At 35.1% G+C, this 18,498-nt stretch overlaps 1 protein-coding gene across 1 annotated transcript in view; it reads left to right on the top strand.

The window, feature by feature from the left end:
- The window catches only part of BLTP3B (bridge-like lipid transfer protein family member 3B), a 129,204-nt gene that overhangs the window by 57,772 nt on the left and 52,934 nt on the right, over positions 1 to 18,498 (top strand). The window contains 5 exon segments of the mRNA XM_004374006.3: positions 3,542 to 3,722; positions 10,789 to 10,872; positions 13,137 to 13,319; positions 13,868 to 13,986; positions 17,552 to 17,693. Coding sequence (XP_004374063.3) covers positions 3,542 to 3,722; positions 10,789 to 10,872; positions 13,137 to 13,319; positions 13,868 to 13,986; positions 17,552 to 17,693 — 709 coding nt within the window.

The raw sequence follows: 18,498 nt of genomic DNA, 5'->3' as shown, positions 1-18,498 counted from the left end.
AAAATACACATAGCTGAAGATACACCATTTCAAAAATTTCTACATGCACAGTTCAGTGACATTGACTACGCTCTTCCAGTTGTGCTGCTATTCTCACTTAAAATGCAGGCTTACAGAACAAAATAGTTTCTCATTTAACAGTTACTGCACATGTTGCCCTATGACAATGGTTAACAATCTCACAACACAGCAATAATATCCTTACTCAACCTTGGGTTCCCTATCACCAGCTTCCACAGGGAAGTTTTAATTAACTGCTTACAGAATTCAGAAAGGTTTCACAAAGAGGACAGTGAAATTAAGTCTTAAAAATGAGTAGAAGTTCACAGGTAGACATGAGGGAAATGGTGTTTCAGAAGAAGGAATAGAATCTGCAAAAGTATGGTGGTATTAAAGAGCATGGTATTTTCTGATGAAGGTGAAGAGTTTGCTGTTACTATAACAGTGGTTTTCAGAGTAAGGTATACATGCCTTCAGGGGTAGAAGACAACTTTCCAAGGGATATTGAGCATAAAAAGTTTTAAGGAAACTGAGTTCCACATCTTCTACTGTCTTAAACTTGGTCTGCTTGAGAATGTGCTTAAGATGTCAGACTTGTTGTTCCTTTTCATAATTACTCTTCTACTTTGCAAATGAAGGGCATTCTTTTATTCATCCTTAGTCTTACTATGGTGGATTTGTCCAGGAAGTTTAAACAAAATAACACAAAACAAAAAAACCTGGGGAACAAGACAAAGAGGCAGTTTGAAATGTTGTTGTCCATGTTGGAAGTGAATGACTTTAATGACAAAGTAACATGTCAGGTTATTTCTAGTTCTTTGCTTTTAAGATATTTGAAGGTGGATATGATAATTGTCAGCTTATTAAAAAATAATTTTTTGTAGTAGATCACTTTGTGAATCCTGGCATGTAACTTGAAGGAATTTAAAGAATCAAGTCACATTGCTAAAACAACTCCTTTCTTTCCAACCTGCCTATTTATGTGAAAACATTTTCCCAGTATAGCCGTAAAAACAAATACATAGATAGAGAATTGATACTGAACCCTGTATCATTCTATCAATAAGTAATACTCATCCAGTAAGACCTTTTCAAAATTATTTAGGGGAACTTTAGAAAAAAGCTCTGGTGAACAGACTACAGGACTATAGCATTAGAATAGGGCATTCTTAGGCAAGAGGCATGAGTTGAAGCAGCAGTATGCTGTAACTAGATAGGAAGATTAGGTATGTTGAATAATTTGAACTTTTTCCTATAGGCATCTGGGAACCAATGAAAATTTTGAAGTAGGGTAGGACACATCATATATGGTATAGTGGCATTGAGGTGGATGTACCAAAGGAGAGAAAGACTATCATTTTAGAGCAGGTGTGGACTTAATGGTTTGAAAGAAGAAATAACAAGCCAAAATGGGGAGAAGCAACTGAATCTTTTATCAGTTGGAGTTAAGGAAGAGGGAAAATTTGAGAACTTCAAGAATGATAATTGGTGGCTCTACTAGCCAAGAAAGGAAATGCAGAAGGAAGCAAGTTTGATTAAGGGAGGTAAGGCTTTAAGAAAAGGTAATAATGAGTTCCATTTTGGAGTTGAAAAAATATGATTAAAGAAGTACAGGAGAGTGTCTTTTTTACACTATTACTGTCGTAGACATAGTAGACATAGACTAGTCTGTTAAGGCTTGCAGTGAAGATTTATATAGCTTAAGATGTCATTAACAGATGGTGGTTGAAACTGAAGACTAATGGACAAAGGGTTGATGATACTGCAACTTATTTATTTGCATAATAAGTGGATATGTTTATATATAAAATGGAATACAGATTAGGAAACTAGAAACAAGGAAAATTTTCATAATCCTACCACCACAACAAAGCCAGTGTTAGCATTTTGAGGTATTTCCTTAGGTTTTTTTGCCTAGACATCTACATTTTTCATAGTTGTAGTAAGAAGTATATGCAGTTTTCTTCCATATTGTTGGTTATTTAATTATTACTTTTTGTCACTTTGTAACATTTCATAGTGAATTTACTTAACCATTCTCTTATGCCCTAGAGTTGCTTTCTTGGATGGTTAGTTGCCATGTTATTACTTTAGTTTCACACAGAAAGTCTTGGTTCTTGCGGTACCATTGGCAACCATTTTCTATCGTAAATATTTTCTTGACTTCGTTCTTTTTTTCTTTAGAAGAAGTGAAGACAGTTAAAACTTGAGAGATGTTAAGATTGTTCAGGAGGTGAAGTGTATAGTGGCCTGTTTTGTTTTGTTTTGGTTTTTTCAAAAACAGCATCCTGAAACCAGAAACCTTAATACCACAGTATTAAGAAAAAGTTCTTAGGGAGATTGTTTCTGTTTTTCATTGTATCAGTATTTGTCTTGATGAAAAAGAGAGAAACATGATTAAAGAACTATAGGAAAGTGTTTTAAAATGTTATCATCATAGACATAAATACTAGTCTGTTAAGGGTTTGAAAGTAGGTGCCGAAAACATGAGAAAAAGTGATTTTTCTGATGGAAATCAGTTTATTTTACAGTTAATTAGAAGTTTGGCTTCAGTCCCTAGAATTTAAAGTTTCACAGCTATATGTCATCTTTCGTTTTCTTTAATTACTTAGGCACTAATAATTTTTGTTGGGAGATTCTCATTTACTAAGTATACTTGGAAATTCTTTTCTAGTATAATTATAGTTCTTAATAGATGTATGTATAAATATATATATGTATAATATGTGTACTTTGGTTTTCTGTAAATAGCTAACTCTATTAATGTGTTGTTCTAAATTAAAAAATAGTTAACTTTTTTTAAATGGAAAAATTTGGTTGTCATTTTGATAACTATTACCAAAGCCTCATGTATAATTCTGTGGTTCGTATGTCAGAACATCTCACCGTATACTTATGTTTCGAGAATCATTTTAGGTTATTAAAAGTTCATGTATGTCTTTACACTTCAACAGTATTCCATGCATTTTCTCTTTAGGGAGAAGAATATTTGAACTCAAACTCATTATAAATCCCTTATGCATTCTGGCTTCTTCAGATAACCAAGTTCAAAGGACACAGCACACAACTTAAGAGAGGCACCAGAGCACTTTACAGTACTGAATAATATCACAAGGGCTTCTTCCACAAGGAAGTGATTTATTTCTAATGGCTGTATCGCAGTGTGTACAGCCCATGTATGCAGGGCGCACATTTGTTTCCTTTTTTAATATACAAAACTAATAATATTCAAATAAGCTGCCTTTACTAATAAAATATAATTTCTAAAACAAGAAGAGCTATGAATATGTAAATATAACTGTTCAAATATTTACAGAAACATTGGGTTCTTATTCAAATTGTGTGTAGTTTTCCAGTTTTTAACTTTTAATTTTATTCCTATATAATTAGGAAACCATTTTAGGGGAGCTGAGTTATTGATACAAAAGAAAATGTATTATGCTTCTTTTTATGACTTTTTATTGCAAACATTTAGGTTTTCTTATATGTGAAATTTCAAGTGCTTAACTTTCAGTAATAGGGCAGTTTTTAATCTTTTTAGAGTTCTACTGTAGCACCATCTACCCAGCAAGTGAAGACACCACAGACTTCAAATGCGCCTGATCTAAATGATGCAATTGTGAAACTATTCAGTGACTTTGATGTTAAAGAAACCTCCCATCATTTAGTGATTTCTCATCTAGATCTGCACATATGTGATGACATTCATGCTAAAGAAAAAGGTAATAAACCTGCATATTTCAAGCTATTTTGGTTTATCTAGATTTGACTATAAATTTGGATTGTTTATCATATGTTACATGTACTACAAAATAATTCGTCATAATTTTATCACTCATATATGATACATAGATCAGACATAAAAACCCATTGCCGTTGAGTCGATTCTGACTCATAGTGACCCTATAGGGCAGAGTAGAACTGCTCCATCGGATTTTCAAGGCTGTAATCTTTCCAGAAGCAGACTACTACATCTTTCTCCTGAGAAGTGGCTGGTGGGTTCCAACCACCGACCTTTTGGTTAGAGCTGAGTGCTTAACCACTGCACCACCAGGGCTCACTGATACATAGGTAAAAGGTATAATTTGAAGCATTATATGTTGGTATGAAATTTTTCATTTTGGTTTAGTAGTTAGAACTTCATTTCAGTAATCGTTAGCTATCAATGCTAACAGATTTTACTGTTATATTAAAAAAAATAAAAAACTAGGGAGATAACACCCTTAGAAGATGCTGAAATATTAGTCTTGCCTTCGAATTAGCTTTCTCAAAATCTTGAAATTGTCAGAAATTAAATTTTAGCCTATAGTCAAACCATAACTGTTTGCACATGTGTTATCAGCATTGTGTTTATCTATGTATTTCTGACCAAATTCCTGACCACCATTTTGGTCTTAAAATTTCTTCATTCCACAACCTGGAATTATATGACTTCATCCATATTCATTTTTTTCTATTGTTCCCCTAATCTAATAAACTCCCTCACTTTGCTCAGCTTCTTAGATCCTGTTCCAGTCAAAATCCAGAAAAAAAAACTTTCCTGTCCTACTGAACAGTCCAAATTATTTGTCTGCTTTAAAAAAAAAAAAAAAAAATCAGTATAAAAACTATATCTTGACCAATTGGCTCATTTGGTTAAAATAGTTTATTAATAAATCACGATTGTATATTTGAGACTACTGACTGGGCTTAAAGATGTGTATTTGAGCTCTTTATTATTTATTATTTATTTATTAGAAGGATTAAATTAAAAAAATATGGATAATTCCGTACAAAAACCCTTCAGTACTGTGTGTATATATGTTGCAGGTGAGTGGAGGTGTGGATTGATAGAGGTAGATGGGTGTATGCATGTGCTATTAATAGTGGATCTATAGCATTATTTTGACATGTAAAACTCCATGTATTAGTATGAAGTGAGACCACAGAGGTAGACATAGAACCCAGGTCTCTTGACTTTTAGGACAGTGTTTTTCGCATTGCATCATACTGCTTTTCAGGTAGTTAGGAACCATCATAGAAGGGTTTGGAGTCTCATAGGTTAAGGATGAGGGACTGTTTAAAGTACAATATAAATTAATTTTTTTTATGAATTACTAAGTACAAATTTTTATATATTTATCAAAGTTATACTTTTGTACAGTTATAAATTAATACAGTTTAAACACATAGTTTAAAGATGCAAATAGTTCCCAAGGCTTATTACCAAAAAAAGCAGTCTCCTGACTACTCTGATTCCTCTTAATACTTACTCTACCCTTGTCAGTTTACTGTTCTGCCAGAAGCATCTGCTTTGAATTTGTTTTTTTAAAGCTATTTCTTCGGGTATTTACTTTCATGTCTCAAAATAATATGCTTATACTTCCAGTTCTTGATTTTTCAGCTTTAGACATTGTCTGTTGACTTCTCACAATAGAAAATGAGCACGTTGTTATTCCTATTATCCCCATTACCTACATGTGCTTGCAGTCACAGCTATGTGGCTATTTGACATTTCTCATCCTACCCCTACACTCTCCCCATCATCCTAAAATTTTGTTAGGAACCTAAATTCCTGTCATAAAGCTATTCTATTAATTACATCTTCTAGAGATATCTCTACTAGAGCCTCTGGCCTGTTCCATTGTGGTCTAGTTGTTTTCTAGGCCTACAGCACAGGTGTCACCCTGGGGTTGCCCTTTCCAAAGTCCTAGAGATTTCGCTTTGAGGATTGGGTATCCTATCTCCTATATCCCATGCCTTGTTGGATTTCGCCCTTGTTTTGGAGTAGCACCTCCTGTGTTTATCTTCTTGAGAAAGAGTGCTGACAGGTAAATTTTGAGACCTTGCGTGTATCCTTACATTAGTAGTCTAGCTGATGATATTTTCCTGAAGAATTTTTAACTGTTTTTTTTTTTCTTTTATTCTAGCTTCTTTAAGTGTTGAATGAGAAGATTGTATGTCTTGGTCATAGTCTAGAATGAATCTTGCTTGACTTCAGGAGTGGCTTCAGTTCTGAGTTAGCAGGGTGTCCGATGGCCATAGTCTTGGGGGTTCTTTCAGTGTCTATTAGACCAGTAATCTGGTCTTTTTTGTGAATTTGAATTCTGTTCTACATTTTTCTCCCACTCTGTCCAGGATGCCCAGAGCCATCACAGCCATCATTGGTGGTAGTTGGGTACCATCTAGTTATTTTGGGCTTAGGCTGGTAGAGGCTGTGGTTCATGTGATCCATTAGTCCTTGGGACTAAAATTTTCCTTGTGTCTTTGGTATTTTTCATTTTCCTTTGCTCCAGACAGAATGGGACCAATAGATGTATCTTAGATGGCTGCTCGCAAGCTTTTAAGATGCTGGACACTGCTCATCAAAACAGGATGTAGAACATTTTCTTTATGAACTGTTATGCCAGTTAACCTAGATGTCCCCCAAGACCATGGTCTCCAGCCCTCAGCCCCAGTAACTCAGTCTCTCAAGGTGATTAGATGTGTCTAGGAAGCTTCTAGTCAAGTTGTGCTGACTTCCCTTATATTGTGTGTTGTCTTTCCCTTCACCAAAGTTAACACCTGTCTACTATCTAGTTAGTGATTTCCCATCTTCACCCCTTCTCTCCCTTGTAACCATCAAGGATTGTTTTTTTCTATGTGTAAACCTTTTCTTGAATTTTTAAAATAGTGGTCTCATACAGTATCTGTCCTTTTGTTGTTGGTTTGTTTCGCTCAGTATAAGCAGCTAACCTGGTTTTGATTCCCAGCTAGTGCACCTCAGGCACAGCCAGCACTCATCTGTCAGTGGAGGCTTGCATGTTGCTATGATGCAGAACAGGTTTTCAGCAGAGCTGCCAGACTAAGACTAGAAAGAAAAGCCTAACAATCTAATTCAGAAAATCAGCCAGCGACAACCCTATGGATCACAACAGTCCGATCCTGTTGTGCATGGGGTTACCAATGAATTGGGGGCTGACTCGATGGCAGGGAACAATTTATCAGTGTTTTCGTCATTGTTAATTTATTTCCTTGTCTACTCTAAACCATGAATATATTCACTTAGGTTATCTTTCAGAGGCTTTATTGTTTTATCTTTCACAATTAGCTATATAGCTATGTTGTGGATCCCTGGTGGTGCATTGGTTAAGAGATTGGTGAAAAAGTCGGCCGTTCAGATCCACCAGCCGCTTCTTGGAAACCCTATAGGGCAATTCTACTCTGTACTATAGGGTCGCTATGAGTTGGAATTAGCTTGATGGCAATGGGTAGTAGTAGGGCTGTGCTGTGAGGTAGAAGGCAAAATATCTTTTCATATGGATTTTCTATTTATGTTATCTGTGAATAATGACCACTTTATTTCTGTTACAATCTTTATGTCTTTTATTTCATTTTCTTGTCTTATTATATTGTCTAGAACTTTCGATACAGTGCTAAATTGACCTGTAATTTTCTTCCTTATCCTAGTCAGGTTTTGATTTGAAGGTTATACTAAGTAAATTACTCGTCATCCTTCTGCACTTTACCTCTCAAATTTTTATTTTTGTCCTGTGGATTAATTCTCTTTAAAACTCGTTTTACTGTTATTTTTTTAGTAGAGTACTGAGTGGGTGTGAAAGTCATTTTCTGTGTTACCCTTCCTAAAAATAGTGTGGCAGTGGTGTTTGACCTCCTCTAACTTCACAAGGGGAAGAGAGAATCCTTATCCGCATCAACAGTCCAAGGCTGATTACTGTGAGGCAGAGGTCAGACATACCTTATCTCTCCAACCTTTTTTACCAATTCTGACACCAGCCATCCCTCCCATGACACTCTCTCCTCTGCTCGGTTTGATAATTCATTGCAGTGGCCACACAGAACTCACAGACCATACTGATGGTTATGGGGTTTATTAGGGAAGTAACAGGATACAGTTCAGGTTCATAATGCTCAGAATATAGTTCTTCAATCAGGACAGCCTCTTCTCAGCTGTGCCTGCAGGTAGGTCTCTCTCTGGCCATTGGCCCCTCGGCCAGGCCTCTGCCCTGCTGAGGCAAGTGTTACAAAGCTCTTTTAGCTCTACCAGTAAGTACCCAGAGGCACCCCACTCTGCCAGTAAGCCTCAGCCTGAAGGTGCTCAGCTCTAGCTCCATGGGTCAGCAAACCTAGCTCCACCAAGTGCCCAGAGGCACCCTACTCTGCCAGCAAGCTTCCTGCCTGAAGACACTCAGCTTTCTTGCTTTGTGGGCCGAGAAGCCCACCACATCGTCTCCTGCCAGTTTCCTACCAATCTGCTGGTCTCCAGCCTCTGCTGCTGTTGTTTCTCTGCCGCTGCTTCTTGCCATCCTTGATGTTACAGCTCTCTCTCTCTGTGTCTTGGTTCCAGGAGCTTCTCAGTGCAGCGATCCTGAGTCCAAAGGATGCGCTCCACTCCTGGCTCTTCTATCTTGGTGGTGGTGAGATCCCCCCTTTCTGCTACTGGGTTGGATCAGTTTAAGCCTAGTGAGATGACAAAACTGACCAATCCCTCGTTAGGGTTCCGTATACCTTATTTGCATGGTCCCACCCCCACAAGGGAAACCCTGATGGTGTAGTGATTAAGCACTACGGCTGCTAACCAAAAGGTTGGCAGTTCGAATCTACCAGACACCCCTTGGAAACTCTATGGGGCAGTTCTACTCTGTCCTGTAGGGTTGCTATGAGTCAGAATGGACTCAATGGCAGTGGCTTTGTTTTTTTTTTTAAATCCCCAGAAGAGTGCCATGCACCTTGTTTACATTATTAGCAAGCTATCCAATCCCCTTGGTGGGCCATAAGCATGTCATTTGCATAGTCCCACCCAGTCGTTTGGTGAGAGTTACAAAAGAGTATGGCTAGAAGGGCCATATTAAGTAATTCACTGCACCGCACCCTCTTTTCCAGAAGTCTTGCTATTTTTTAAAGATTTTATGCTTTTTGTTTTTTTCTTAGTTAGTAGGATTAGGTAACTGGATAAGTAAAAAGCTGCTCTTGGTCACTTTGAAAATCTGTGGTTCATTAATGTAGATGCTTGGCATTTCTGCCTCTGTTGGCAAGTATACCTGGCCCACAGATGTTGGGAAGGTTCAACAGATAGACGTGCCTCTCCACCAAAATATCTGCCTAATAGTAATCACTTATCTACTATTCTGAAATCCAGACTTTGGTGAGCATGAGAATCAAACTGAGGATCTTTTTAAGGCAGCGTTACCTAACCTGTGCACCTCATGCCTGAATCAGAATCTATATCCATGAAATTGTTACTCTGGAATTTTAAAACTGAGAGAGTGAATACTGAGACCCTGGGTATTTAGCGGTAGAACTTACCCTCCCTTCATTAGACAAGGCAGCCCAGATACCCGCTGCTAGATAGAAGTGGGGAGGGGAGAAAGTGAGGAAGATTTGAGTTTGGAGAGGGATTTCTTGTCTTTTCCTTTGTTCATCATTGTTGTTTGGCTTATAGTTGGCATCTTTTACTTTAGTGCTTTGAGAGGAATATCCAAAAAGGTTAAAACGAACTAAAATAACAAAATGAGATGAGGTTAACTAATAAGCATCAGAACAGAGAAAGTATTGTCTAAGCTTTTTTACATTCCTCACTCCGAATTATCCCCCTGTAGAATAAGCTGAATGATGCTCTTTAAGGGGAGAACCTCTCCACCAAAATATCTCCCTCACAGTAATCACTATCTGCTATTCTAAAATCCAGAAAGCTCACACAAGTTTTTTTCAGAAGTTTGTGAAAAACTTGTTTGGTGGCGAAACCTGACCTGACTCAACATGTTTATTATTTTTATTTTATCTATTTAGTGTAAATGTTTATATATTTTGCTGCAAAAATACTATTTTTTATTACTTAATGCTGCCTTAGAACCTGCTGGGAGTGTTGCATGATAGATATACTGTATATGTACCATATTAACTTAATAAAATTTTTAAAATTCTGAAACATATTTGTTTTCAAAGGTTTTAGATAAGGGATTGTGGACCTGTACTATAAATTCTACTAATTGAGGTTAATTGGAATTAATACAGGAAGGGTATACATAGCTATAGAAAAGAACATCATATTTGGTAAAGGAGAGGGTCAGCAAAAACAAGGGAAATCCTCAGTGAGATGGATTGATACAATAGAAACATACCAACAATCATGAAGATGGCACAGGACCAGGCAATGTTTTGTTCTATTGTACATAAGGTCGCCATGAGTAGGAGCCGATTCAATGACAACAACAATAATCTTAATTTGTGTTTTCCTTACGTTTAGTTGACTTGTCCGTGTTGCTTTAAAATTTAACTTTTAAGTTGAAGTTATACTGACTTGTGATCTACTTTTGATTTTACTATACCTCTGTGACTTTGAGGAGTCCCTGGGTGGCTGTTAAGTGCTGGACTACTAACCGAAGGTTTTTGGTTCGAATCCACCTAGAGGTGCCTTGGGAGACAGGCCTGGCGATCTGCTTCCAAAAGATAGCCGGGCTTTCCTTTCTAGTCTGTCTTAGTCTGGAAGCTGTGTTGAAACCTGCCCACCATGGGTGACCCTGCTGGTATCTGAAATGCCCGTAGCATAGCTTCCAGCATCACAGCAACACGTAAGCCACCACAGTATAACAAACTGACAGAGAAGTGATGGTCACACATTATAGGAACTCTAAATATTTTTTGGATTGAATTGCATTTCCTAAAATTCTTGATGTACTATCCATGATGAAAGAATGATATTTATTACTACTTCGACTCCAAGTATAGTAAAAATGTTCTATGATAAATTGAGGCTTCTGAGATCAGTTTTCTTTCTCTTTCTCTCAATTCCGTCTTTTCTTTTCCCAGAGTCAAACAGACGTATTACTGGAGGGGCTATGCAACTCTCTTTTACTCAGCTAACTGTAGATTATTACCCTTATCACAAAGCAGGTATGTATATGTAACAATTATCTTTAAAGAAATCTCTCTTTTAAATTATGTAGTCATAATCAGTGTTTACCTGAGGATGGGCGAGTGGAAAGGGTCAGGAGGAAGGGATGACAAAGGGACATGAGGAGACTTTTAGGGGTGATGGGTATGTTTACTATCTTGATTGTGGTGATGCTTTTAGGACGTATGTCAAAACATCAAATTGTATACTTTAAATATATACCGTTTACTGTATGTCAGTCATACTGCAATAAAACTGTAAAAGAAAAAAAATTATATAGCCATTTTACTTTATTTTATTTGTTAAGGAGAAAAGAGATTAACAAATCTTTATTACTTTTTCCCCTGGCAGTACTTCTCCCGAGAAAATACAGTTGCCATAGAAAATATTCATACACTTATATTGAGGTTTATGTAGATTATTAGGAACATTTTACCACTATTAGAAATTGACCGTTTTCCAAATAACTGATCTAAAACTTAAAAAAAAATCACCAGAATACAGAGGACATATATTTGTGATATTTAGTTAATTATGATAAAAATCAGTTACTAATCAATATGTATTTTTAAATGAAGTTTTAAATGATATGTTTATTCAAAAATCAGAAAAGAATATAAAATATAGCAAAATGTTAACAGTGGATTTAGCTAGACTGTAAGATTCTAGGCATTTCTTTTTTTTTTTAAAAACTCATCTATATTTTCTAATAATCTTCAGTAAATAAGAGTTAATAGGTGTTTTAACAACCAGATGTTGATAGATTCTTTTCTGCCAAGTAATAAAGACAAGAAGTATGTATGTTCATGGCCAAAATTGACCTTATATCCATCTCTGCATTTTCCTGATTCATAGGTTTTTGTTTTGTTTTTTTAACTCATACAGATAAGAAAAAATAAATAAGTATAATTTAAAATTTTCAGGACTTTTAATAACTGATAACATTTTTCTGTTCACACATTTCTACCTCCTAGTGTTGTCATTTCTCTATCACTACCTGACAGAATTTGTAGGTTATACTGTTTGTTGTTTTGGTTCTCTTTTGAAGAGCTTCATCTTCTATCTTATCCTCCTGATCCATAAGTTAATTATATATACTTTAAAATTTTTTAGTTGTAGAAATCATTCATATTTTAGAAGGTAAAACTTTCAGTCATGAAGTAGATTCTATTTAACTCTTTCATGTACGTATTTATTTTCTTAGTTGTTAGAAGCCTAATAATCCTGCTTTTATATTTTCCCTCCAAAAACCTTTTCTGTATGTTTATTACATGATGACTGATGTTCATCGTAAGTTTTATTGGTTTCTTAAGTGTTTGGATAATCCTTATTTTATCATTTTTATATATTAGACTTTTGTAAGTTATAGTACAACAGATTTTTGATAACAGGATTTTTCTATGGTGGTATTTTCTAGGGTTCTGTCCAATGGAGATTTACTAGGTAGTTGAGCATTCAGTGAAGGTTGGCCATCAGCTCTGCTTTGAATTGAGACTTTGAGTGATATTTCACCAAGAATGCGTTCTAGATAGAAACCTTCTCAGATCATTTGCTTTTTATACTCTTTGCCTCATTTGTAAATGTTTTAATCATATTTTCTAGGGAGATTAAAATTGGTAGTTGTCATAGATTGAATTGTGTCCCCCAAAACTATATGTCAACTTGGCTAGGTCATGATTCCCAGTAGTGTATGATAGTTTACCATTTTGTTATCTGATGTGATTCCCTATGTGTTGTATATTCTATCACTATGATGTAATAAGATGAATTAGCGGCAGTTATATTGAGGTCAATAAGATTAGATAGTGTCTTAAGCCAATCTCTTTTGAGATATAAAAGAGAGAAGCAAGCAGAAAGACATGGGGGCATCATACCACCAAGAAAGCAGTGCTGGGAGCAGAGTGCATCCTTTGGACCTGAGGTTCTTGTGCTGAGAAGCTCCCAGACCAAGGGAAGACTGATGACAAGGACCTTTCTCCAGAGCCGACAGAGAGAGAAGGCCTTCCCCTGGAGCCGGCACCCTGAATTTGGAGTTGTAGCCTACTAGACTATGAGAGAATAAATTTCTCTCTGTTAAAGCCATCCACTTGTGGTATTTCTGTTATAGCAGCTCTAGATGACTAAGACAGTCGTATATGAAGGCTTTAAATCATTGGAAGTTTAATGAATTCCTTGAGAATGTGAATAAATCTCTTTGGAAGTATTGTTATAATAAAATAAGTAAAAATTGCATTTTTCAGTAATATATCTGTTCATGTTACAGGTGATAGTTGTAACCATTGGATGTATTTTAGTGATGCAAGCAAAACAAAAAATGGATGGGCCAACGAGTTGTTACATGAATTTGAATGCAACGTTGAAATGCTTAAACAGGCTGTGAAGGATCATAATGTAGGTTCACCTCCTAAATCCCCAACACATGCCTCTCCCCAGCACACACAAACAGGTACTTTACCTATAACAACATTACGGCATTCCCCTGGTATTTATTTGTGTGTGTGTGTGTGTGTGTGTGTGTGTGTGTGTGTGTGTGTGTGTGTGTGTGTGTGTGTGTGTGTGTCTCTCATAATATGATATTTTCTGTAAATAAGTAATATAATTAATGTCTAAAGTACTTACACCTTTCATTCAGACAAACATAGGCTTATGGACCAATGCACTTTTAAAATTAATAAAACCAGTAATTATACCCAGGTAGAATTTTTCAGATTCTTAAATGGCAGTAAATCTCTCACTTTTAACAGGAATTCCAGCCAAACTGTCTTGTAGGAGAGTGTCTTAAATGTGATATAAGTATGATTGCTGTTTAAAGAATAATCATCACAATGACTTACCTTCCTGTAGCACTTTATAACTTATAAAGTATTTTCTCATATATTATCTTGTTTGAGAAGTTAGGGTTCGTTTATATTTCTAGTAGCTGTCTTAGTAGTAAAAGAATGACTATTAAAAATAATTTTACAATAAATTGAAAGGAGTTTTTATTTCCCACAGAGAAAGAATCAACTCTTAAAGGAGCTTCCAGAACACCTTCAGTATTATCTCAACAATCAAAAGCTAAGCTGATGTCTAGTTCTGTTGTGGTTAGACTTGCAGATTTCAATATATACCAGGTATTTTTTTTTTTTTAATTAAATCTTCTCATAAGCACTTTAGTATCTCCTACAAGCAACTCTTATGAGCTAATGCTGCCATATTATTTAAAAACATCTTGACCAGTTCTGTAAAATGGTCAACTTAGATGGGATAGAAAATTTCAGTTCATTAACTTTTGCTTCTGTGGTCTGTCCTATATTTTAAGAGGAGAAACTAAAATGCATTTTTTGTTTATTGAACTACACAATATTGGTCATACCAAATTGTATTCTATGAACATAATTTTATAGCCAAGAACTCTGTCCCGTTTATGGTCATAGTCTTATTCAGGCTGTTGGAGCCCTAGTGGCGCAGTGGTTAAGAGCTACAGCTGCTTACCAAAATCGGCAGTTTGAATCCACCAGCTGCTCCTTGGAAACCCTGTGGGACAGTTCTACTCTGTCCTGTATGGTCGCTTTGAGTTGGAATTGACTTGACAGCAACGAGTATGGTTTTTTTTTGTTGTTGTTATTCAGGCTGTAATCATACAACATGGTCTAATATCAAAGTCTTTGAGACCAATACAGTAGAATATATAATTTTAATTTTAAAAAATGAAATAAAGTACTGCAGATTTGTGTTTTCGTTTATGAATTGTTATGCTTTATATTCTTGCCTTCCATATGGAAGACCAGGGTTCAGTTTCTGGCCAGTGCATCTTATGCTCAGCCACCACTTCTCTATCAGCGGAGGCTTGCGTGTTGCTATAATGCTGAACAGGTTTCAGTGGAACTTTCCGACTGAGATGGACTGGGATACAATGCACAGGCCAGCTCTTCCAACAAAGAATTAAATGGCCCCAAATGTCAATAGTGCCAATTTTGAGGATCTCTGATCTCACAGTTATTTTCTTACTGTACAATTGCTTCTTTCTCTACATCCTGTATATAATGTTACTTAAAGAAGACTTTAAATCTTTTTCCTGTGTTTGAAATGTATTTATTTTACACCTCTGTGTTGGAATATATTGTTATAACGTAGAATATTTAACAGATTGTATTGCACATATTTATAACTTTAGGCACGTTTAAGATGGTTTTGAAGGACTGAGTTACACATGAAATCATTTTTCCTTTAGTAGTAACCTTTTAGGTATGAAAGAAATAAATATCTTTAAAATAATGTTATTTTACATCGAAAAGAGAAAGAGAAAAAGTGTTATGACTACATTAACAGATGGTAAAAAAGCATTTAATAAAGTATAAAATCCATTCCTTATAAATTCTTCAGTAACATGATAATGGGTATTTATTTGAAACCAGGATCCTTTCACTATATTCTGTGAAGAATTAGAAGAATTGCCCTTAAAAAGAGAAGCAAAGTAAAAGTACTCTCTGTTATCACTTCTCTTCTGCATCATGTTAGAGATAATGACTCTGGCAAAGAGTTGAAAAAGAAACGAGTAATAAGTATTGAGGAAAAAAGGAAGTAAAAGAAACATTTTGCAAAAGCCATGGTCATATGTCTAGGAATCATCTATAAAAATCAATGGAATCCTGGCATATTGTTGTTTTAGGCCAATAAATAACACATTCTTCCCTTGCTTAAGTTCATAATCAAGTGAGAGGTAGATGCAGGAGTCTGGCTGACAGATAAAAATATCTTTATTAAAGCTAAAGAGAACATAATTTGAAGATTGTAGCCAAATAATTTTACTAATAGTTTACTCTCCCGTCATTGTCCCTGGCAATACTGCAGGCTTCCCTAACGAGGACATTCCCTTTGTTAACATCTAGATGGCATGGAGAAGCTGAGCTGAGTACCTGCCTGTACTTAAGCAGACAGGCCGATCCCAAAGAGAAAGGTAGAGGAGAAGGGTAGGGTAGAGAGGAAGAGGAACAAGCAGAGCATGCTTAGACAAGTCACTCCTCCCCTGGAGTTCTTAGGGAGGAGTGAGTGAGGGCAAGAAGAGAGGTCAGGAATATTACTCAAAATGCTTTCCCTCCAATGGAAATATGAAGCTAAGGAAACAGTGACAAAATAGAAGCATTCAAAATAGGAATAAACAACTGTTAAATACTTGCAGATTCTCTTGTCATGGGATATATACCCCGAAGAAAGAAAATTATAGGATTTACATAAATTCATATGAAAGTGAGGGATGGGAATCATCCATAATCCCAAGTGAGAGTGAAAAATACATTAAAGAAACCCCACATACACAAACATATCACAAACAAAACAAACAAAGATAACTAGAAAATAAAATAGTATGCTCATCCAAATTTGAATAACCTTTTAACTATATAATGTAAAGGAGATAAGCTGTTGTCCATTAAAATAACTTGACACTGAATTGAAATGGATGTGTTTCAGTTATGCAGAGAAAAGCTTCTTAATTAGATAATGTAAAGGACTGACTTAAATTTATAGACTGTAAAATAATTTAAAAGTTTAGTTAGGCAATTTATACAAGCAAAAACATAATAAATAAACTATTGGAGAATATTCCACTTTATGTGAGAAATATACAACCATGCTGTTGAATGAATGAAAAAAAGCTTAAAATAGTCTCTAGTTTACAGCCCTGGGCCTACTAAACCAGCGTAAATCAATAAAATTTATAAAACTGTACTGGTAGAATACTAATTCAGTAAATTAGTATATATGTATTTTTTATGTAATTATAAATGAAGCTATTTTGGAGGCAGAGTGAAAAATGTAACAAAAACCTTAATGCTAGCAGTCTCTTGAAAAATAAGAGTTCAAACGATTTGACAGAAGTATTTATAGCTATATTATTTTTAATAATAATAGAGAAATTATGGTAAGGAATTATTATAAAAAGCATATTGGAGAACCATGCTGTCCTTGAGGACTTAATGTATATTATTTTCAAAAAGTCACTTAACCCATCTGAACCTATTTCTTCATCTGAAAAAATGCCAGTAATACCTAACCCCCATTCTTCTAACGGTTTATGATATGTAGATCTAAAATATGATATGCATTATAATTCTAATATAAAATACAATATAAATTATAATTCTACTATATTTACAAGATACCGTTACCCATTTCCGGTTGCCCTCGAGTCGATTCCAGTTCATAGTGACCCTACAGAACAGTGTAGAACTGCCGCATAGGATTTCCAAGGAGCGGCTGGTGGATTTGAACTGCCAACTTTTTGGTTCGCAGCTGAGCTCTTAACCACTGAGCCACCAGGGCTCCGTTTACGAGATAGCATATCGTTACTAAAATACTGTTGCAGTGGTTAGATGCATGGAAAAGTATTAACAAAATTATTTTCACTTCTGTTATTTTAAGGTTCAAAATAATAAATTTGCAAAGAGCATTGTTTGAAGTTGATTTTAAAATTGATAAAGCTCTAAAGAAGTGATAGAATTTTCTGAACAGTTGGTGGGTATTATTTAAAAATAATTTGCTGCAAAGTAAAATATATAGTGAACTTTGCACTGGAAAATAACCATTAATACATTATTATAAGTAGTTTTAAGAGTTTCAACTACTGTCCACATTGCATAAATTCTTTTGAAAAGGGCTTTATTCAGTGCGACTTCATAAACGTGATTCTTTTTTCAGGTCTCTACAGCAGACCAATGTCGTTCTTCCCCTAAAAGTATGGTTTCCTGCAATAAAAAATCCCTGTATCTTCCGCAAGAAATGTCTGCTGTTTATGTAGAATTCACAGAATATTACTACCCAGATGGAAAGGATTTTCCAAGTAAGAGAATTTCCTGTTTTGTTAACTTTTGTTCATTACTTGCTGAGGTGTTTGTTATTTCTTGCTGACTTTGAGTTTTATAAATGTGAAAAAAGTAGAAGTCCATTGTTCCTTATTCTTACCACTGTGTGTAGTACGTAACTCCAGTTTAGCATTTTTACATATTTTTGTTGTTTTTATGTCCTTTTCCTTCACTAGGTTGTGACATCCTTGATGGCATTTTATCCCTGAGATTTCACTCATTTTTGTACTTATTAGCATCTGTTAAATGAAAGAATAAATGAAAGTTAAGTTATTTGTAAAGTTGTTTTCTTTTTTTTTTTTTTTCCCTTTCATAAAACTCCGTTTATATTTCATCTGAAAATGAATAATTGAAGTTGTTCTTTAGCTGTGGAGAATTTCTTGGGTTTTTTAAATGTCTAAATGTATATTTTTGGACAAGTTTTAGCACTAGTATTAAAAATACTGAATTACATGAATTTTTATTTGTAAGCTAGTTTAGCTTCCAAAAATTAAAATGATTGTACATTTGTATCTTTAAATATTAAAATTCTATGCTGTCATCTCAGTCCACTTAGGAGTTCTTTAAACTAAAATTTGTCCTTGTTTGTGTGGTACCTTTTTCATTATTTCTTCTGAAAATTATAGTTGGAAAAAAGTGTTTAGATTAAAAAGAGGTTATGTTATTGGAGGAAAAACTTTTATATCATCTTTTTAAAAGTGGAACTCCAAAATAATTTGTCCTACTTTGCCCATTTGTTTAATACTGACTTATTAGTATAGATTTTCAGTTTCAACTGATATT

Source organism: Trichechus manatus, unplaced genomic scaffold (assembly GCF_000243295.1).
Source record: "Trichechus manatus latirostris isolate Lorelei unplaced genomic scaffold, TriManLat1.0 scaffold00027, whole genome shotgun sequence".
Classification (NCBI taxonomy): Eukaryota; Metazoa; Chordata; class Mammalia; order Sirenia; family Trichechidae; genus Trichechus; species Trichechus manatus.
This window is presented reverse-complemented; position numbering and strand designations above follow the sequence as displayed.